This window comes from Ochotona princeps, chromosome 12 (assembly GCF_030435755.1).
Source record: "Ochotona princeps isolate mOchPri1 chromosome 12, mOchPri1.hap1, whole genome shotgun sequence".
Classification (NCBI taxonomy): Eukaryota; Metazoa; Chordata; class Mammalia; order Lagomorpha; family Ochotonidae; genus Ochotona; species Ochotona princeps.
In genome coordinates this window covers 53,574,112-53,593,987 of record NC_080843.1, presented here as the reverse complement: position 1 = coordinate 53,593,987, position 19,876 = coordinate 53,574,112, and the positions used below count along the sequence as shown (strand labels likewise).

General features: G+C 40.9%; 1 protein-coding gene across 1 annotated transcript; it reads left to right on the top strand.

Moving 5' to 3' along the window:
- Positions 1–595: 595 nt before the first annotated feature.
- UFM1 (ubiquitin fold modifier 1) lies at positions 596–13,040 on the top strand. The gene is made up of 6 exons (XM_012927018.2): positions 596–1,002; positions 1,079–1,135; positions 4,957–5,014; positions 9,536–9,575; positions 10,805–10,837; positions 12,909–13,040. Coding segments are annotated over exons 1-6 (291 nt in total). The 5' UTR covers positions 596–1,000; the 3' UTR covers positions 13,010–13,040.
- The last annotated feature ends 6,836 nt before the right edge of the window (positions 13,041–19,876 follow it).

The window sequence follows — 19,876 nt, the reverse complement described above, 5'->3', positions numbered from 1 at the left end:
TCACTCTCCCGGGGGGGTCACATCACGGCTGGATAATGAGCCTCGTAGAACATTATGGCACAGATAATGGACTATTCAGGATAGCCCTTTCCCTACTACTCTTTCAGCGCTTTAGTTATTCAACACGTAACCTAGAAATTAACTCCATTTCCTGGTTATTTTAATGCCTACCTGATTTCTGTCTATTCGTGGCAAATTTCTTTGAAAAGTCATTGCAATCATTCATACAAGACGTTTATTTTCAAAGTGCAAGTGTTTAGCTTTGTAGTAATAAACGTGGCTGATGACTGGAAACCTCGCGCCGACCTGCTTTAATTCTGGGACACCACAGGATAAGCTAGAGAAATTTCAGTTTCAATTCGAGGCCAGATCAATACAAAGTCTAATCTGACATTCGGAGCACACATCTCGGCAGAGAGCTCTCTCACCTACTGAAACGGAACAGTAAAATTAGCACTGGAAGTGAAGCGGCAAAGGAAAGCATATATGGACTGTGAGAAGAAGTAGCATGAGAGATCCTGAGCATTGACCAGGCTCCTAGAAGCTCTGGTTGCCATAGCAACTGCGGGGAGCCGGCTTCCGCCCCGCCCACTTCCCCTGCAGGTCCCGCCCCAGTCACGCCCCCAGTTCCCAGTGACTCCTCATCATCCCTCAAGCTTACTTCCGCCCCAAACTGCCTGCCAGGACCTAGAGTACTACTGTTTATGACAACGCGCTATCTGCCTGACTAAAAAAAAGTGACAGAGTAATGATGAAACCTGGAGAAGCGCTCATTTTCTACGACGCACACCGTCTCCTAAGATGGCTATGCTCAGGGACTGGTCATTTTTCACTTGGAGCCTCCGCGGGGCCTAAGGCCTTCGGGGGCCGTGTTCAGGCATATCCTTAGACAGCCCCGCGGCGCCGGCGGTCCCCGGCTCGCCGAGGGCGACGTGGAGCTGAGCGGGGCCGTGCGGCGTTCGGGAAGGCGGAGGACGCGGGGCTGCCTGGCCGAGCTACCATGTAAGGGTCGCCCTGCCCGCCGCCTCGGTGCCTGCCTCCCACGGCGCCCCGTTCTAACTCCCGCTCTCTTCCTCAGGTCGAAGGTTTCCTTCAAGATCACGCTCACGTCCGACCCGCGGCTGCCCTACAAAGTGTGAGTAGTAGGCTGCTGGGGCTGGGCGCCGGCCTGCCCCTCTCCCTTGCAGGATCCCCTCGCTGGCAGTCCCGGGGTGTCCGCGTGGACCGTGCCCGGGGCCGCGGTGCTGTCTCTCCCGACCTCCCCGGGACGGGAAGGACGGCTCTGGCAGCGTCCTGGGCTGCTGAAGCGCTCAGTGTCTGCTGGGTCCCCCACGGGCCTCGGCACGCCGAGCAGCTGTCACAGCAGGCTGAGCGTGGCCTCCCCGGACCCGACTTCTGCACAGACAGAAAGCAGATTTAGTAGGGGTGGGGAGGGGGATGATGCTCTGGAGCGGGTGGTCTGGCCGTGGACCCGTGAGGACCTTCCTTGGGTGTTAACTGAGCGGTGTGGACATCATGACAGGTGCAGGTCCTGAGCCAGGCAGCAAAGCCTTGGCCTGGAGCAGGGCTCGCTCCGCCCCCTGAGTTTCATTGACTTGCCATGCACGAGCCGTGCGACATCCCATCCTTGATGTATCCATGATCACAGCTTAGAACCTGAAGATGTACCTAAATGTCACTTCAAAAGTTTTCTGTGTGTTTTTTTCTTTCCTTTTTTTTTTTTTTTTTTTTGTTTGAAAGGTTTCGTGCTCTTGTGCCAGTCTGTAATAGCCAGGGCCGGGCCCACCTTGAAGCTTGGATCCCAGGACTCAGGCCACATTTTTCCCTGGGTAGTGGGGACCCAGCTCACCCCTGGAGCTGTCCCCTCTGCCTCGCCGAGCGCGCATGGACAGCAGGATGGAGTCGGAAGCTGGGCCCAGGCACCTGCACACAGCGTGGACCGCGGGAAGCGGCCTGCCCGGTTACCACTGTGCCAGATATCCAGCCCAAGAGAGGTGTTTCTAGAATCTCTCTTTTAGTTCCACAATTCATTTCCTCTTTAACCCTCAAGCGGTCAGAAAGGAATCCTGTGACAGTTCTTCCCGGAGGACGGTAACTACCTTGCGGCACTCAGCCGCACTGCGGGATCTGACTGTTCCTACAGAAACCAGTGGCTACATTGGGCTCTGGGTCCAATTTGCCTAACTGCTAGGGTTAGAGCAGATACAGTCAAGAGGACACTTTGTCTTTCTGCTTGGTTTCTCTCTCTCTGTACTGAGTGATGCTCTGTCTGTCCTCTTGTTAAAAAACATTGTGTGCATCAACATCAGAATTTGTAAGAGCACCTGGGGGGATGGTACTGCCTCAGTTCAGATGTGGCAGCTGCGTGGGTTCAGTTGGCATAACCATTGTATCTCCTGTCTGTTATGTTGACATATATGTAATTTATAAAGGTGTATGTGTGAAACATACATGTGTATGTGTGCATAAGCATCCTTAGTGCTGTTATCTACTCAGTAAGTGGTAACCAGCAATTAGGTACAGAATTAGGTAAATAGGTATTTACAATTAAAAATAATTCTAAGGTTAGTGGGAAAGCGTATTTTCACTTTTTGAGGTCACTTTTTTTCAGGCAGTAAACATGTAGCATTGTTTAGTAGCATTACAAAAAAAGAAAAAAAACAGACGTTTTAGTTAGTTCTAAGTTTATGTCGAGGCCGTCAGTGTGTTTGTGGACAGTTGGACTCGCTGTTGGTGTTGAGATTTTTCTAGTGTTAAAGGAGACGTTGTCTTAGGGTGGGTGTTGGGGACAGTGGCTCAGTGCTGCTGGGGAAGCCCGTGGCCCGTGTCGCTGTCCCCGTCCTGACTTGACATTTGGTGTCCAGCTTCCTCCGATGTGTGCCCCGGGAGGCTGTGAGTGGCGGCTTCCAGACCAGCCATTCCCGCACCGAGTTCTCAGCCCAGGCTCTGTCTGGGCTAGTCCTGGGCATTGTGGGAGTCTGGAAAGTCGACCAGCGTGTGGGACTTTGGTCTTTCTGCCCCTGTTCCCTTTGGAAACAAACAAACAAGAAGTGTTGGTTGCACGTTAATACAAATGCTGTGGCTGTCCACGGTGCTGCTTTGCAGGCCTCTGTTCCACCGTTCGTTTTCCCTTCTTTTCTACCGACGTCCAGGTGTCATGCTTCCCGCTGTGACGCTGGCGGCTAGCCCTGGGCTTCCTGCCTGCCGGGGCGATTCTCCAGGGTTGGGATGCAGGGTAGTGACTAATGCCTGGTAACAATATTCTGTAATAAGAAAAATCACCTTGGAAAGATTTGTGTAATTGTCCAGAGAGTTAATCTTGCCTTTCTTTGGTTTCCAGTAGAATTCTTGCTCTGGGTGTTTATGCAGTTATCAAACTGTATGAATATTTCATTTATATAAGATATTTAGTAGCAGATATTCAGTAAGTTGCTTTAAAGTTAAAGGAGCATTCTCATTTTTTTTTTAAACATCAGTATAGTTTAGGACCATTTTTATTCAGTGCTGTTGAGCAGCAGACAGCACCTTCCAATAGTACGGATGGCATCTAGAATCACAGTGACTCCTGGTTTCTCCATAATTCACTGCCATTTTGAACAGGGCATTAAAATGTCTTCATTTGATGTTTAATTAATTTGTAGACTGTCTTGCCAATATAGCATTTAGGTAGCAACTTGTGTTACTGAAGTGCAGTTGACTTTCACATACAGTACAAACACATTTTCTTGTCTCTAATTCGAAAGTGAATCCAAACTCTCAAGTTTGGAGGCGGAGTTAAGAGAGTGAGTCCAGCTTTTCAACTGTAGTTATGTTGCAGAAATACTTGCAAAATAATGTTGCCCACTTTGTAAACTGTCATATTACCAACTGATTGGATAGATTGTAAGCAAATGGTCCTTTAGAATTGTGATTTTATTCTCCCTTCCCCCAAGACAAGCAAAATGGAAAGGAAGGCGACGTACCGTTTCTGTCTTCTCGCAGTAGTTTGGAGGGGTGCAATGGCACAGCTCCGCAGCCTCCGCACGCTTCCCTTCCCGAAGGCGTGTGCTGCGTGCGATTGTCTGCATGAGTCTTACCTTTGCTGATCTGGAGACTAAATAAGGAGCCTGCATGTAAGACCTTAAAGATTAATAAAATTCCAAGAGAAATGTTTGCTTTTTAGTCTTTTTTTTTTTTTTACCTTGAAAGCTTATCAGCTTTCTAATGTTATTTGCCATAATATATTTTACCTGAGGAATTTTTGTCTAGCTTTTTTTTTATCTGTGATTTTTAATTTTCTTGCAATTGCATGTGTCAAGAAGCAAAATCATATATGTCGCTAAAATTTTGTTTGAAATTTTACTGAGCCTTTATCCAATGGTAGTGAAAACATGAGAAAGAAGACTTCGTTGTTGACATCTTGCTGTAAAAAACTTAGTGGTTTTATATGGTTCATCAAAGCATTGGGGTCTAACAATGATTCCCAAGTAATAGCTACTTAGACTGCAAATGTTAATATTACATCAAGTATAATTATGCTGAAGTGGGAGACGATAGCTTGCACGGAAGACAAGGAGAATGTCAAGGTTTTGAACTCTGTCTCTAGAAACACATAAACACATGTACTTGGCTTACTGGTATCAGACTGTTGAAATCAGGTAACTGCAGCTAAAGAAATTGATATTTTTAAGTGGAGCTCTGGGCTCTTTTTTTTTTTTTTCTTTTAACTTTTCATTAGAGTCAGCAGTTGCAGTGTGCAGTCAAATGACTGTGCTCGGTAGCTAAACATTTCTTTATTCAGGTTGCCAGCAATAACAGAAATAAAGAAAAAAGGGGCTTTAAAAAAATCAACTGAGAGAGGAAGGGAATATTACTGCATTTTTAGAATTCTATCTATAAACCATACAAGAAAAAACTAGTGGAAAATTTAAGAAAATAAAATCAACTATTGAAAATTCTTCTTAATTTTTCTTGCAGACTCAGTGTTCCTGAAAGTACCCCCTTCACAGCAGTCTTAAAGTTTGCAGCAGAAGAAGTAAGTAGGGAAGCTGGAACAACCTTTATGAGATACAATTATGAATAATTAACGGACATGTGTCTCAACCACCATTGGAAATTTTGTTCCTTGAAATTGAAAAACGTACCAATGATAAGTTTAATTTTGAAAAAGCAATATTACTGTACTAAACACTATTCAACTTCTTAATTTTCTTTCTAGTCTTGATTCTGAAAATTATTGTTTTTAAATTCTTCATTATGTTTTTAAATTTTTCTATGTATACTATCAACATTTCTTGTTATAAAATGCCCAGTGTTCCTCAGGGCTGTGGGCTGTGGTGGGGTAGATAAAGGATAAAGTGGCCATCGAAAATGCTGGCATCTGCCATGGCTGCTGCTTCATGTCCTGGCAACTCTTCTTGTCCAGCTCTCTGCTAATGATCTGGAAAAAGCAATAGAAGATGGCCCAAATGTTTGGCCTTGTGTCACCCTTGTGTGAGACCCGGATGAAGCTGGTGGACTCCACCCAGCCCAGCCCTGGTGTGGCAGCCATCTAGAGAGAGAACCAGCAGAAAATCTTTCTCACTGTTTGTCTAGCCCTGTCTCCCAGTGATTCTTTCAAATAAATAAAAAAATATTAGAAAGTTTTTTAAAAAAATTTCATCTAAAATTAAGAAGGATCCATAAAGCAACTTATTCTCATGGCACGTGGAAGGGTTGCTTGATGTGTAAAACCGACTCCAGAACACAATTTGGGAGACTGAGTGTCCATGTTTTAGTTGGTTCACGATGTGGAACAAATTCCTTAAACTTTTTCCCAGTTTCTTAATCTAAAATGGGAGTAAATGCTTGCCTTTCTTAAATGATTAAATGATCTCCTGTAAAAATGTAATATTGTAGTGAAGGTGAAAGTGCTAGAAGCTCAGAGTAACTCAGTGCAAATGCTTTGGTTCAGAGTCTACAGAAAACTTTCTAGATAGGGGCCAGCACGATGACTGACATGGCCAATCCTCCACCTCCAAGTGTGGCATTCCATATTATGCCCAGTTGGTGTCCCAGATGCTTCCCTTCCCATCCAGCTCCCTGCGTGTGGCCTGGGAAAGCAGTCGAGGACGGCCCAGTGCCTTGCACCCCTGCCCCTGCGTGGGAGAACCAGAAGCAACTTGTGGCTCCTGGCTTTGGAGCTGCCCGGCTCATGCTATTGTGGCCATTTGAGAAGTGAACCAGTGGAAAGATCTTTCTCTCTGTAAATCTGCCTTTCCAATGAAGATAAATCATAAAAAATAAAATAACTTTATAAAGAAAAACAACTTTAATAGCTGAATGAGTAAGAATCCACCTATAATCCTTTTCTGAGGTCAACTTTGTGAAGGCAACTAATTGTTGCCAGGGTCCCTCAATTTATAACTAAGCTGCAAAGGAGTAAAATTAGAATTGGAAAAAATTATTAGATATTTATTTATTATTTTTATTGGAAAATCAAATTCACAGAGATAAGGAGATACAGAGAGATAAATCTTCTGTCTGCTGGTTCTCTGCCCAACTGACGACGATGGCCGGAGCTGAACTGATCCGAAACAAAGAGCCAGGAGCCTGCTCCAGGTTTCCCACACAGGCCACAAGCAGGGAGCTGGATGGGAAGTGGAGCAGCTGGGACACAAACTGACATCCATAGGGGATCCTGGTGGATGCAAGGTTAGAATTCACCCACTAGGTTATTGCACCAGACCCTTATTGAAAATTTTGATGTGTTCTTTATGCAGAAAAAAAATGGACACAAATTGAGTATGGCATCATAATTTTTTAAAAAATATTTTATTTATTTGACAGGCAGAATGATAGAAAGGGACAGAGAAAGAAAGATATTCCATCTCCTAATTTACTGCCAAATAGCCGTATCAACTGGCACTTGTCCAGACCAAAGCTAGTATTCGGGAACTCTTTTGAGTCAATTGTCTGGGTGGCAGGGTCACCTTCCACTGCTTTCATAGGCACATTGCCAGGAGGATGGAACCAGACAGCAGCCAACACTCAAACTGGCATCCCAGTGCTGTGTGCCGGCATCACAAGCTGTGGCTTAACCTGGGACGCCACGATGTTGAATATGAAATTATTACTTCTGCAGCTGCGCGTTAGCTGACTTTGAAAAACTTATTCTTGGTTAGGGGTATAGAAGATCTCATTCCACTTTTAAGAAATAGATGTGTGTAAGGTGTGCTTAAGGTTTATTACTCTAGTATATTCTGTAGTAATATGATACTGTGGCCTCTAAATTGCAGAGTCTTGCTCTTTTAATTAAAGATACAGGAAAGTTGCGGAAGTGTTTGGCCCTATGGCTGAGATGTTGGTTGGAATACCAATATCCCATATTGAAATGCTTGGGTTCAGATTGCTTCTCCACTCTGAGTTGCAGCTCCCTGTTAAAACACGCTGCGGGGAGCAGCAGGGGAGGGCTGGGCCGGCCCAACCCTGACCACCTTGCCAGGAAGCCCGTTGGAGTGCCTGGCTCCTGGTGTAAGCCCAGGGCTGCCCTGCATCTTACGAGTGTTTGGATAATGAATCCGTGCATGGGACCCATGTGTTGGCTTGTCTGTCTGCCTGCCTTTCAAATAAATGCTTAAAAAAGAGAGAGAGAGAAAATCCTAATTAGGCAAACAATGGAAAATAAACTACAAAGCCACAAGTACTGATTAGCATTTTAATGCAGCATGTAACTATCATGAATCATGACTTTTTCAATTTTAGGGGCATTCTGATTGTCAGGCCCTGGAGAACAAGGTATTTTAGTGATGAAACTAAAAGCTTTAATATGATAGTTAACTTGAGAAGCGAGGAGTCTAGATTTATTTTCGGGAAATACTGTTTAGAAATAGTAGTATAATTCGGCAACACCTAACTGGGAATTAGTTTAAGTGAAGGATTATTAAAACCTGAGAAGCATCTCAAATTATAAGAATTATGGAAAACGAAGCAGTAATAAATAGAAACTGAGAAGTACAAATAAGGTTTATGTGTAGAAGAAAGCGTTCCCGTGGCATAGGGCAGCATGAGCAGTTGCTGTTTTACGTCACTGGTGGTGCTGCCCTGGGTTGCAGCCTAACCAGTTGCTCCCATATTCTGCCACAGGTGACTGTTTCTAGTTGCTTCGGCTGTTTTGCTGTAGTCAGACATTTTACTGCCACATAGATGTGACAAAGAAAATACATAACTTACCTTGAAATGACTGTAGTTGAGGAGTAAACTCATTTGTAACTAAAAATTTTTGTAGAATCCTAGTTTTGAAAGTAAGAGGTGGCCTATAGTTAGTAGAGGTGTTTGATTACAGCTTTATTGAGATATTTCTAAATTGTAATATTTTGAATTTCTTTAAAATTTAAAAATGTTTAATCATATTGTAATAGTGAAGTGGCTTAGTATGCATTATATTATGTAGCAAGTTATTGTTTTATATATTGATAAATTCTTATTTCAATACCAGTTCTTTAGTTCATAGTTTAAACGTTTGCTCTTTTTTTCAACCATGTTTGGTCTATATAATTGCCTCATTCAGTGTGTTTCAGAAAACTAGAACCACACCCTTAAGGAGGTGAATACATATCACCAAAAAGAAAAGGCCATGAAAATCTGGAATTAATGACTGTGAAATTTAGGAAAAACTTTGATCACTATATCTTTCTTAATTTTTGACCGTATGTTCAAAGATTTCGTGAAGTTCACTAGTTTGATGTGGTGTTTCCAAACTTACTTGATCACAAAACTCAACTACAGTATTTATAAAATAATCCATACAACCAAAGTGCTTAATAAATAATTGTCGGTAAATTAATAAATCATGAAGACCTGAACACACTACCAACCATTGATCCCTCTAGCATCAAGAGGTGGAGTGTGCCTTCTGTTTCCAGTAAGTTCTGGGCAACATTGTATTGATTTTTACTACATAACCTGAAATGGGTTAAAGGATTCTCTTTAGCACTGTTGGCTATATGGCTGTCATATGTTGGTGTCCTTCACATTGGCTGCCGCCGACTGACTGAATTTAGGTGCTGTTTTCTAGTGAATTAGACTAGTGTAATCTTGAGGTTTACGTCATTAAATCAGTTCCAGATTCTTGTTACCGGAAAAAATCTGTTGAAGTCATCTCCTGTTAAATACAAGAAAACATCCATTGGGAATTTGTGATAGACCTGCCATATGATTTCTTTTAGGCATAGTCTAAAAACAATGTATGTTGTTTACTTTTGATGCATAAGGACTGCATCTGATAACAGTGGCCTATCTGGAAGAATAGACCTTGTTTGGCACAGACTGACAGTGTGGTCTGTAAAATAAGGTACATTTCACAATTGGTGGTATTCTAAATAAAATCAAATGCTTTGTTGGTTGGATAATGGTGTTATGTTATTCTGTTAAGATCAAATAAATGATAGCTTCTTTGATAGAGTCGTGTATTCTGAAAACAAATCACATTTTGGAATCACAGGATTGTTTAAACTCTGTCCTTGCTACTCATCTTGCTTAGCTGCATAAGTGTGTTCTGTTCTTTTCTTCGTTTTAGTTTAAAGTTCCTGCAGCAACAAGTGCAATTATTACCAATGGTAAGAATTCATATTCAAGTCATTATTCCTCTATGAAAAATTGAAATTGCACCATTTGCGTCAAACTGAATGCCACTTGAGTACATCATGTCAATGAAATAGGCCAGACACAGAAAAACAAATGCTTTCTGTTCTCTCTTATAAGTGGGAACTAAAAAAAGGTTGGAACACAAATGCCTAATGCTGAGGTTATTTTTTGTCTGTTTTATCAAAATTGTAAAAATCGAAATAAACCACATTAACTAAAATTGAGTTAAATATCAAAAACTCCTGTTATTTATCAATATAAATGATAGATACATCAGAAGGCAAATGCTGAGTTATCGTCTGTAATTGCACTGTGCTTTTTTTTTCTTGTGTCTATATCAGTTGATGCCAGTTTGTTATTCAGAACAATTTTCTATTAAGATTTTAAAGAAAAATGTAATGTTGCATTGATAAATGGTTTGGATGTAGAAAATGAGGCAAAATGTGCCTTCTTACATACCAGTTAGATATGCAACTAAAAATTGAGTACCTTGAGATACTGATGATAACTAAATAAATGTGAATAATCCTGTTAGAGGTGAGCCAGAGAATAAAGCCTGCAGGGAAAATTTCCCATTCAGGAATATGAGGCACCAGGAGTGGTTCATGTGCTCTTAGCACGAGCTCAGTGTCTAGTTGTGTGATGTCACTCAGAACATGATTTCTCTGTGAAATAGCCTGCTGTCACACTGATGTGTTTGCTTAGAAGCACATGATGTTGCTTTCTTTCAGCATTTTAGCTTTGTAAATGAAAAACCCCTAAGGAAGTTTCATGAAAGTCTGAAGTGCCAGGAAAACTTAAATTAGCTGAGATCGGAGGCTCTCCTCAGTGTAGGACTGTATATGTCGCAGTAATATGGAACTCATCAATGATATCCATAGGTAATTTTCAGACTTTTGGAAGAAATGACAGTTATTTTTCACAACATGTGGTAAAAAAAAATGAAAATTTAGTTTGTGTAACTTACTAAGGTTATTGCAAGGGCCTACCATGCTCTTCCTCTAGCAGTGTGTACTGCACGGTAATAGCACATCCCAGCAGCTTACTCACCTGAAAGATTGCCTTTCATGTTCTGGAATTTAAAGCATTTGGCTTGTGCCTGCATACACAGCAGCACTGTTGTGGCAAGTCTCTTCTTGTTACTGTTAAACCGTTTTAACTGTGAAAATAACAGAGATGATTCTACCCCTTTCCTTTCTAGATGGTATAGGGATAAATCCTGCACAGACTGCTGGTGAGTGTCTCTGCAAACTCATAAAGCCGTGAGTGGGACTGGGAGGCAGTTGGTACTGAATATTTAAGTTATTGTAATTGCTGCTGGATTTTCATAGAATGTAGGTTTATTTTGTTTTGTTTTGTTTAGATATTAGATAGCAGTCCTTAACTGTGTGTCACAGTACTACTTTGTTGTATTATGTGTATCCATTATTTATATTTTAGACTGTGGTTAACACAAGGTTAAATAATAGTTGCTTAAACATTAACTAATACATATGATGAAAATCTTAAGTTAAATTTGTGCTCTGAAAGGAGTAGAGTCACTTACATTGAGTGGACTGAGTCCAGGCCCAGCTTCAGACTGTTAACATTACTACTGTGAAGCATCCAGGTGCCCAGAAGCAGGCATGGGGCAAGGTAGTGCTGTGCTTGTCAAGTTGTCTTGAACTATTTATTTGAGAAGAGAGACGGAGCTCTTTGTTGGTTCAAAGTGTCTACATGGCTGGGGCTTGGCTGGCTAAAGCAGGAACTCGGTGCGGAGCTCCTGCACGGGTGGCAGGGCACAGTGAGCACTGCTCTGCTCCCGGCTAGGCGTGCGCAGTGACGAGTCGGGAGCCAGCTATGCCATACTGCACGCATGCATCCTAAACAGCAGCTTAACTGCTGGCCTGCCTTCTTGCTCTGAAGCTTGTTTTTTTTTTTTTTTTAAGATTTATTTATTTTTATTGGAAAGGTGGATATACATAGAGGAGGAGAGACAGAGAGGAATATCTGTCCGATGGTTCACTCCCCAAGTGCGCTGCAACGGCTGGAGCTGAGTCAATCCGAAGCCAGGAGCCAGGAGCTCTTTTCGGTCTCCCATGTTGGTTCAGGGTCCCAAGGCTTTGAGCCGTCCTCGGCTGCTTTCCCAGACCACAAGCAGGGAGCTGGATGGGAAGCAGGGCTGCCAGGATTAGAACCGGTGCCCATATGGGATCCTGGAGTGTGCAAGGCGGGGACTTTAGCCACTACACTATTGCACCGGGCCCAAACTTGTTTTATGTTTTTAAGTATACTAATTGGAGCTTATAATTGAATCATATTTTGAAATTACACATGAGCTGTACTTATTTTTGTATTTTTATATTATAAAAATTACTATATATTATAGTATTTCTGAACCATAGCGAAGTGATACTGTCTGCAGGGACCTTCGGTGAAACTCAGCCTTAATCAGAAATCATACAAATAAGTGAAATTTCTAAAAATTTTTTTAAAGATTTATTTTTTTTTTATTACAAAGTCAGGTATACAGAGAGGAGGAGAGACAGAGAGGAAGATCTTCCGTTCGATGATTCACTCCCCAAGTGAGCACAACAGCCAGTGCTGCGCTGATCCAAAGCCGGGATCCAGGAGCCGCTTCTGGGTCTCTCACGCGGGTGCAGGGTCCCAAAGCATTGGGCCATCCTACTGCTTTCCCAGGCCACAAGCAGGGAGCTGGGTGGGAAGTGGAGCTGCCTGGATTAGAACCGGCGCCCATATGGGATCCCAGGGTGTTCAAGGCGAGGACTTTAGCCACTAGGCCACGCCACCAGGCCGGAAATTTCTAAGATCTTGTTATTTAAAGTTTTAAGTGTATAATTTCATTAAATTTAAAACATTTGAGAAATTGTGAAGTACTTTATAGTATAATATAAATATATATTATATATCACATATATAAAATGTGTCATAATAGTTCAGTTTAGAACTATTGTAACTGTTCAATTTGTTTTATTCTAGAAATTTTTTGTGGTACCTATTAATTTGAATTACTACTTTAAAATGTTCTTTTTAAAAACTGAATTATGCAAATTATAAGTTTTGAAGATAATTAGAACAAGCAGCTGAACTAGACTATATGTTGTCACCTGCAATAATTTAGATTTCTCGTTTAATTCATTCTTAAGGATTTTGTTCTCTGTGAATGTGTGTATGTATGTATATTTATATGTGTATATGTGCTAATACTTGTACTTTTCACTACATTGTATCACATGCCATGATTGCTTGCGTATTCAGATAGCCTTTTTGAGACACCTAACTCTATGTTTTGTTTGTTTGCCTAGGAAATGTTTTTCTAAAGCATGGATCAGAACTGCGAATTATTCCTCGAGATCGTGTCGGAAGTCATTCGTGGCTGCTGCTGGAACCATACCTGTCACAATAAAGATTGATTGTTTTTTGTTATACAATTGAAACCGGGCCTTTCACATGCTGTGAAAACAAGAGTCGATGAGATAGTGACAAGTGGTTCTCCTGTCCCTTCTCGCTTACGCTTGTGTGGTGAAGGATCGCCGAGGCACTGAGGTCTCGGCCGGCGCAGGGGCTGGGCCGCCTCAGACAGCAGGTGCTCGTGGGCAGGGCATGGCTTAGCCAGCTGCAGCTGGAGCATGCTTCTGATCATCTTTTTCTGAGAACATTTGCAAAATTTACTCAGTCTTCACATGTTTGTCTTTGAGTTAAAAATATAAAATCATTTAGAATCATAAGTGGCAGTTTGCAGCGTCTGACTTGGCAGGCCCAGATAGTGTGAGTCTTGTTAATGATGAAATGATCGATGCTGTCTTAGGTTGTTTTCAAGTTTCAAAGCTTCATGAGTCACATGAAAGAGCAAAACACTGTTGAATCACTCATGTGTGTCTGTGTGCCACACCATGGCTTCAGTGGTGATTTTACAGGATCCAAGTTTGTAATAGTGAGAATCAACAATATAGAAGCTTCCTTTGTTGAGTTATCAGTTTGATTTTAGTGCAATAACATGAAGAAAGCACTACCTTTGTGAAGATAGTGTTTCTAAATAGCATTGAGAAATCATGTTGCCCAAACTGGAATTTACACTAAAGTTAAAGGATATGCAATCAGTTAACACCTGCCTAAGGCCTCGCTTGTAAGGAAATTAATAATGCAGCTGAATAAATAGCCAGGAAAGTAAGAAAGGGAAAGCCCTCGGGCAAGAAGGAAAGCAAGGAAGCTGAAGAATGGAGGGGAACGGAAAGGGAGCAACTGAAGCTGACCCGGAAGAGGCCCATTGCATCGGTCAGCTGTGGGCAGAGGTGTGGTGGACAGACCTGAAAGGGAAAGCAGACTGCCCGACAAAGACATGCACGTGCACCTGTGGCAGTTACCGCAACGAAGGGATAGGCCCTGCCGGTGGACAGGTGACAGAGTGTCCCTGGGACATTGCAAAGAATGACATCCACAAGGATTTTGTCATTCCAGAAGCATTCAATAGCCGCAGATCTTGAAAGATGAGCCGCGGCGATTCAGAATCCCTGCTAGGTTAACTCTGAATGGTAAACTACAAGCAGGAAAGACCGTGTCCTGGGGCCTTCTGCAGCTAAGATTCTCATACTAGGTTTCATGTAATTTCCCAATGCAGGCTCTTGATTCATTGAAAAAAAAAAGCCACAGAATAGTATACATAATGATGCCGCTAATTAAGACATTCCAGATCCTGCTCATAAGCCGGACAGTCAGCGGGATTCTGAGGTCACCACAGGAAACTTGCTGAGTTAGGAAAGAATGTTAAAAGGAGCTGTATAGCCTCAACCACAAATGTGTGTATACTGTTTCCCCAAATTTTTTAGTTTATTTTCCAATAGTTTGTAGCAGAAAAATTTGCTTGCTCTGTTGCATAACTAAGTTTATACCGTACTGTGCCATTAAAGCATTTAGTTATATTCTTGTTCCATACTTTTGAAAAGTATATATGTGGCAAGCCCTAAAAAAACATTAGACGACTAAGTATTTTGTTATTAAATTCAAATGGTCTGTAGATTCTTTGTGTAGAATTTTTAAAGTATTGTACTTAGCTTAAATGCATCCAAGACCCTTAATTAATTTATCTTATAAAATACACTTTGTTGTACTATACACCATTTTGACTACTCTTATTTTATTATCAGAGTTCTTAACCAGCACGTTTCTTCAGCCACTAGAAGTAGAGTTAAGAGGGTATGGGGGATGACACGGGAAGTTTAGGGACGGGCTTATAGTAGTTGACTACTCTGAGCTGAGCAATTGTCAGAGTTACTGGGAATTAACTTAGATTCTGGGGCCCGGCTCAGTGGCCTAGTGGCTGAAACCTTGCATGCGCTGGGATCCCATATGGGTGCCGGTTCCAATCATGGCAGCCCCAATTCCCATCTAACTCCCTGCTTGTGGCCTAGGAAAGCAGTCAAGGATGGCCCAAAGCCTTGGGACCCTGCACCAACGTGGGAGACCGGAAGAGGCTCCTGGCTTCAGATCGGCACAGCTTCGGCTATTGTGGCCCCTGAAGGAGTCATCAGTGCAGAAGACAGATCTCTCTCTTTCTCTCTCTCTCCTATGCATATCTGACTTTCCAAAAAAAAAATATATATATATATAGATTTTGGAAATTCTGAGTCATGAAATGTGAATTGGTGCTACAGGGACCCTGAAGAGCAGTCCGATGATTGGAGCTATGTAGGCAGTTTGACAATTAAAGCGGCCCATTATTTATGTTTGTAGAAGAAGAAAACCAGGTCTAGGGAACTGAAATAGGGTAGGTTCTAGAATGTTGAACAGTGTATTTTTCACTTCTTGGTTCTCTGCTAAACTGTCGACATGTGATGATGGTGGCTAACAGTCATACTTGCCATGAAACCTCCTTTTACATTTTTAGAAATCAGGTTGTTTTTTTAGATATTCTATTAGAACTATTTATTCAGAAGAAGCCAATGAGAAGAAACTTTAGTCCTATTTAATCCTCCTAAATTATTAAAACTGTCTACCAATTTTTTTTAACCCAAGAATCTTGAACTTTTTGTAAACTACAAGTGTTAAAGGAAGCTGTTGTTCAAAGCCATTTACTTATTGAACATTCATGTCATATTTTGATAATCCCACTCATCTCAGTTTTCACACCAATGCCAAATACCCCCATTTTATAAAAGAGGCCTGAAGAGTTTGAAATCTGAAATGTGAACCTATTCTATGACCATAAAATCCTGTACATCTTTCTCAAAAATTTTTCAGTGTCTGTTTTTTTGCAGTATATTAGATATATATTGAATTATAATTCCATTTCAGAATAAGGATAATGTGCATTTTGTTAATAGATGGTGTGACATTTATTGATCATTTTTAAAGATTTATTTATCTGAGAAGTAGAGTAATAGAGATCAGAGCTCTTTAATCTATCAGTTCCATATCCTAATGCCTGTAGCAACCAGGACTGGGCCTGGCCAAAACCAGAAACCAGATGTAACTATAAAATTCTGGAAGATTAAATGTAAAGCAACTAATGGTACTAGTACCTCTGCGTAGAGTGGCTAATTGGGAGCAGGGACTGTCCCAACACATTCTCTCTCCCAGCACATTTCTCTCTCTCTCTCTATCTCTCTCTCTCTCTCTCATACACACACACACACACACACACACACCACATACTTTCATTTTATTAGAGAAAGCGCCTGTGTCTACTGGGTCACTCCCCACATGCCAGGACAAATAGGTCTGCGCCAAGCTAGTTTCAAGAACCTTTGAGTTTTATCTGGGCCACAGAGATCCAAGTGTTTGAAGCCCCCTCTCGTAATGGAATGTACATTAGCAGTAAGCTGAATTGGAAATAGAAGAGCCAAATCTTGAACCAGGCATACTGGAGTGCTTCCGTAGTGGTGGCAGAAGTGTTGTGCCAAATGCCCGTGCCAGTGCTTTTCTGTACCTTGCAAATGCAGCTGTAGGGTTTGTTTCCTAGTAACCTACTTTTCAACCAGCTCATGGTCCCTTCCAATAGGTGGACTCTACAGCTGCCGCTCTGTTGCTGAATGCTACAAATGGGTAAATAATTATTTACACCAAGTTATTTCTTACATCGTTTAACTTGCCCATCATATCTGATTCTTGTTAGTATCCTATTGATAGGGCTGAAATCAGGCCCTCGTCTTCTGCAGCCTGTTGGGACAGTCTCCATTTCCTCTTTTGTACTGTCACTCCAATGAGTTTTTTGATGTGGGAAAGTGATCATGTAGTTCCAGTTGTCACAATCCTTCTGAATAAAAACCTTTGTTTTTCACAATCTTTTCAGATGACTAGCACGCATGTTTAATATCACTCGTCACTACAGTTTATTTCAGTTTACACAGCATTTGCCCTGAACTGTGCCAATAATATTTAGTATTTCTGATATGCATTTTGTGACTTTCATGCCTATATTTCATCATTTGCTGAAAAAACCTAGGATTTATGTGCATTGTGATTAATCATTTCCTCATTTTTTCCAGGGTTGAATCAGGTATTTAACTTTCTACACAAATACTGCATTTTGTACCTTCTTCCATTACAGCAATGATTAAACATAGATTCTAACTGATAACATTTTAAAATCCAAAATCATGCTTGAAACTGGGTTTCCGAATTGTCTTACTCATTGTAGCTCAGAAGTGCTTTATAACTGACAGAGTACACGAAGCAAAGAATGCCTTGAAAACTGGAGCAGTTTGTGTCTGAGCCACAGCACAGCGACTTCTTTTGTAGCAGGAACTTTCTGTCTCAGCAGTGAACTAGACTTTTAAAACTCTGAAACACCCATTTTGATATTTATTATTAGCTATATACCACATATTGTTAAAAGACATGAGATAAAATACAGTTAACACTCATTCCTTTTTCTTGGGCTCCCTATTATTACACACTTCAGAAACAGCGAACTTGCCCAGGGAAAGCATCATGGATGTGAAGATAAATACCTAGGCTTTTTTTATGGGTGAGGTTCAGAGAGTAAGGGAAGTCACAGATACTATTTAGTTTCTTCACAAAGTGGTGGTGTTAATATCTTCACTGTACTGTTTAATGAGCTTGAAATTTACTTTCATTAGTCTTATGATGACAAGGAGATTGGTCCCTGCATCAGTGTGATCTTAAATCCATATGGCTACATATTGACATTATCCTTCCTGAATTTAGTTTTAATTTTTTTTTTTTTTTGGAAAAGCATTTGAAAGTGGCCTCATAGAATGCTTTGTTTGAAAATGTAGTATTCAGGGATCCAACGTGATAGCCTAGTGGCTAAATCTTCGCCTTGCCTGTGTAGGAACCCCATATGGGCACAGGTTAGGCTCCCAGCTGCTGCACTTTCCTTCCAGCTCCTCGTTTATGTCTTGGGAAAGCAGTCAAGGATGGCTCAAAACCTTGGGACCCTGCACCTGCGTGGGAGACCTGGAAGAAGCTCCTGGCTCCTGGCTTCAGACTGGCTCAGCTCCAGCCATTGCATCTACTTGGAGAATGAATCAGAAGATCCTTCTCTTTGTCTGTCCTTCTCTCTGTAAATTTGACTTTCCAGCAGAAGTAAGTAAATATTTTTTAATGTGATATTCAGCCTACACACACACTTGTGTGCTCCCTTTTAGTAAATCTGAACATCTGTATCAACAAAGGGATTTGACAAGCAGGTGTGTGGCTGTATTATCTCTTTGCTTTGCTCTATAGAGTATGTTATAATGGATTCAAAACACCAGCCAGCTTGGCAGACAATTGCAGAGTCATTTTTTGGCATGAGTCTTTGATTTTCTGGAAAAACTTGTTAGCAATGTAAAAGCCGTTATTGAGAGCATATTGTGATGCTACAGCATGTCAATATTTGTTTGGCTGATTAACACTTAGATTTAATAAATTAATTCTTAAATGTACAATTTACAACTGATGAGCTATTTCAGAAATAAGCTATGTAATCTTCTGTGCCAGTAGCACAAACATTTTGACAAGTCTAAAGTAGGAATGTTAACTTCTGTTTTTTTTTTCTGATATATGGACAGATTAGGACCTTTTAAACATTATCCTTAGATATGCACATTATGTAAGGAAGAAGTTGTAAGAAACAATCAGCACAAAAGTAAATCACCAAAATTATGTTAGAGAATATCACAGTGTGTGGTGATGAGTTTGGACCACAGAAAGGTCATTTTTTTCTCAGTTACTAGGGAAATGCAGACTTCAGGGGACTCTGAGCACTGAGACAGATCTAGTGAGTCACTCTCACTCCCACAAAGCTTTTCAATTGGATTTTGAGTTTTCATAATCCCAATTGTTTGGGTCTGAATAGGGAACAAAACCAAGGACTCCTTCTGGCAGAAACTGATGATATTTTTGATGATGCTTCCCTATATGGAATGAATAATAAAAAAAGTTTTTGAATCTACACAGCACCTGTGACCTATGAATGAATGATGCCTATTTCATAGGATCTTGTATTTTGCAAGAAGTTCTCTATAAGTATCGTATATTTCCTAATTACTTCAGACTTTACATTTATGTTTAAAATCATTTCTGGATGCTACCTTTTTTTTCTGTAATCAAATCAAAATTTCCATCTATTACTCCCTGCCTTCTTTCATCTCTCCACCTTCCCTCTCTATTCCTGCTCACACCAAATAAAACAGTTCTTATTCCGAAAAGTTGCTAAGTCTCTCCAAGATTTTCCTGAAACATCAACTTTGTTTCACTTTTGAAGAAATCTTTGGTATTGACCAGGCCAATTTTTGGCTCTGTCACCTCACTTCATCCTCTAGGAGAACATTTAGTTACTTTTGAGGTGTTTTCTTTTTTAACCCTAACTCTAAATAAATGTTTTTTTTCTGATTCCAAACAATCCCACATATCTTCAGTTCTACTTGATTATAGTATTTATTAGGAAATTTAAATGGACCCTACCAAGCATAAAGATTGAAGAGCATCCCAGAATAGAAAAAGGATTTTGTTCCATATTGTCAGACACAACTGGACTGGAATAAACTGATAATTAGTAGATCTTCTTCTAGATGTATTTATACTTGTGAAACACTTGTCAGAATTTCATGTCTGAATGATGCATAGGTAAATTTTACGATAGGCAGGATTACCATTTTTCAAATATTTTAATAAATATTAAAATGATTTATAACTTCATTTTAAGGGTTAAATAGTGCCAAATAAATAAGACAGATAAAGAGTGCCACAGCAATTCAAAATACTACTGAGGGCTGAGCAATCCTTCAGAGATGAATCTATCATGGGAATGATTTGAGGAGCAGTTTGA

Bases quoted from the DNA above. Each gene is read 5' to 3' on its own strand.
- UFM1 (XM_012927018.2), top strand. The intron at 1,136-4,956 runs GTGAGTAGTAGG...TTTTTCTTGCAG, and splicing joins CCGCGGCTGCCCTACAAAGT to ACTCAGTGTTCCTGAAAGTA. The intron at 5,015-9,535 runs GTAAGTAGGGAA...TCTTCGTTTTAG, and splicing joins TAAAGTTTGCAGCAGAAGAA to TTTAAAGTTCCTGCAGCAAC.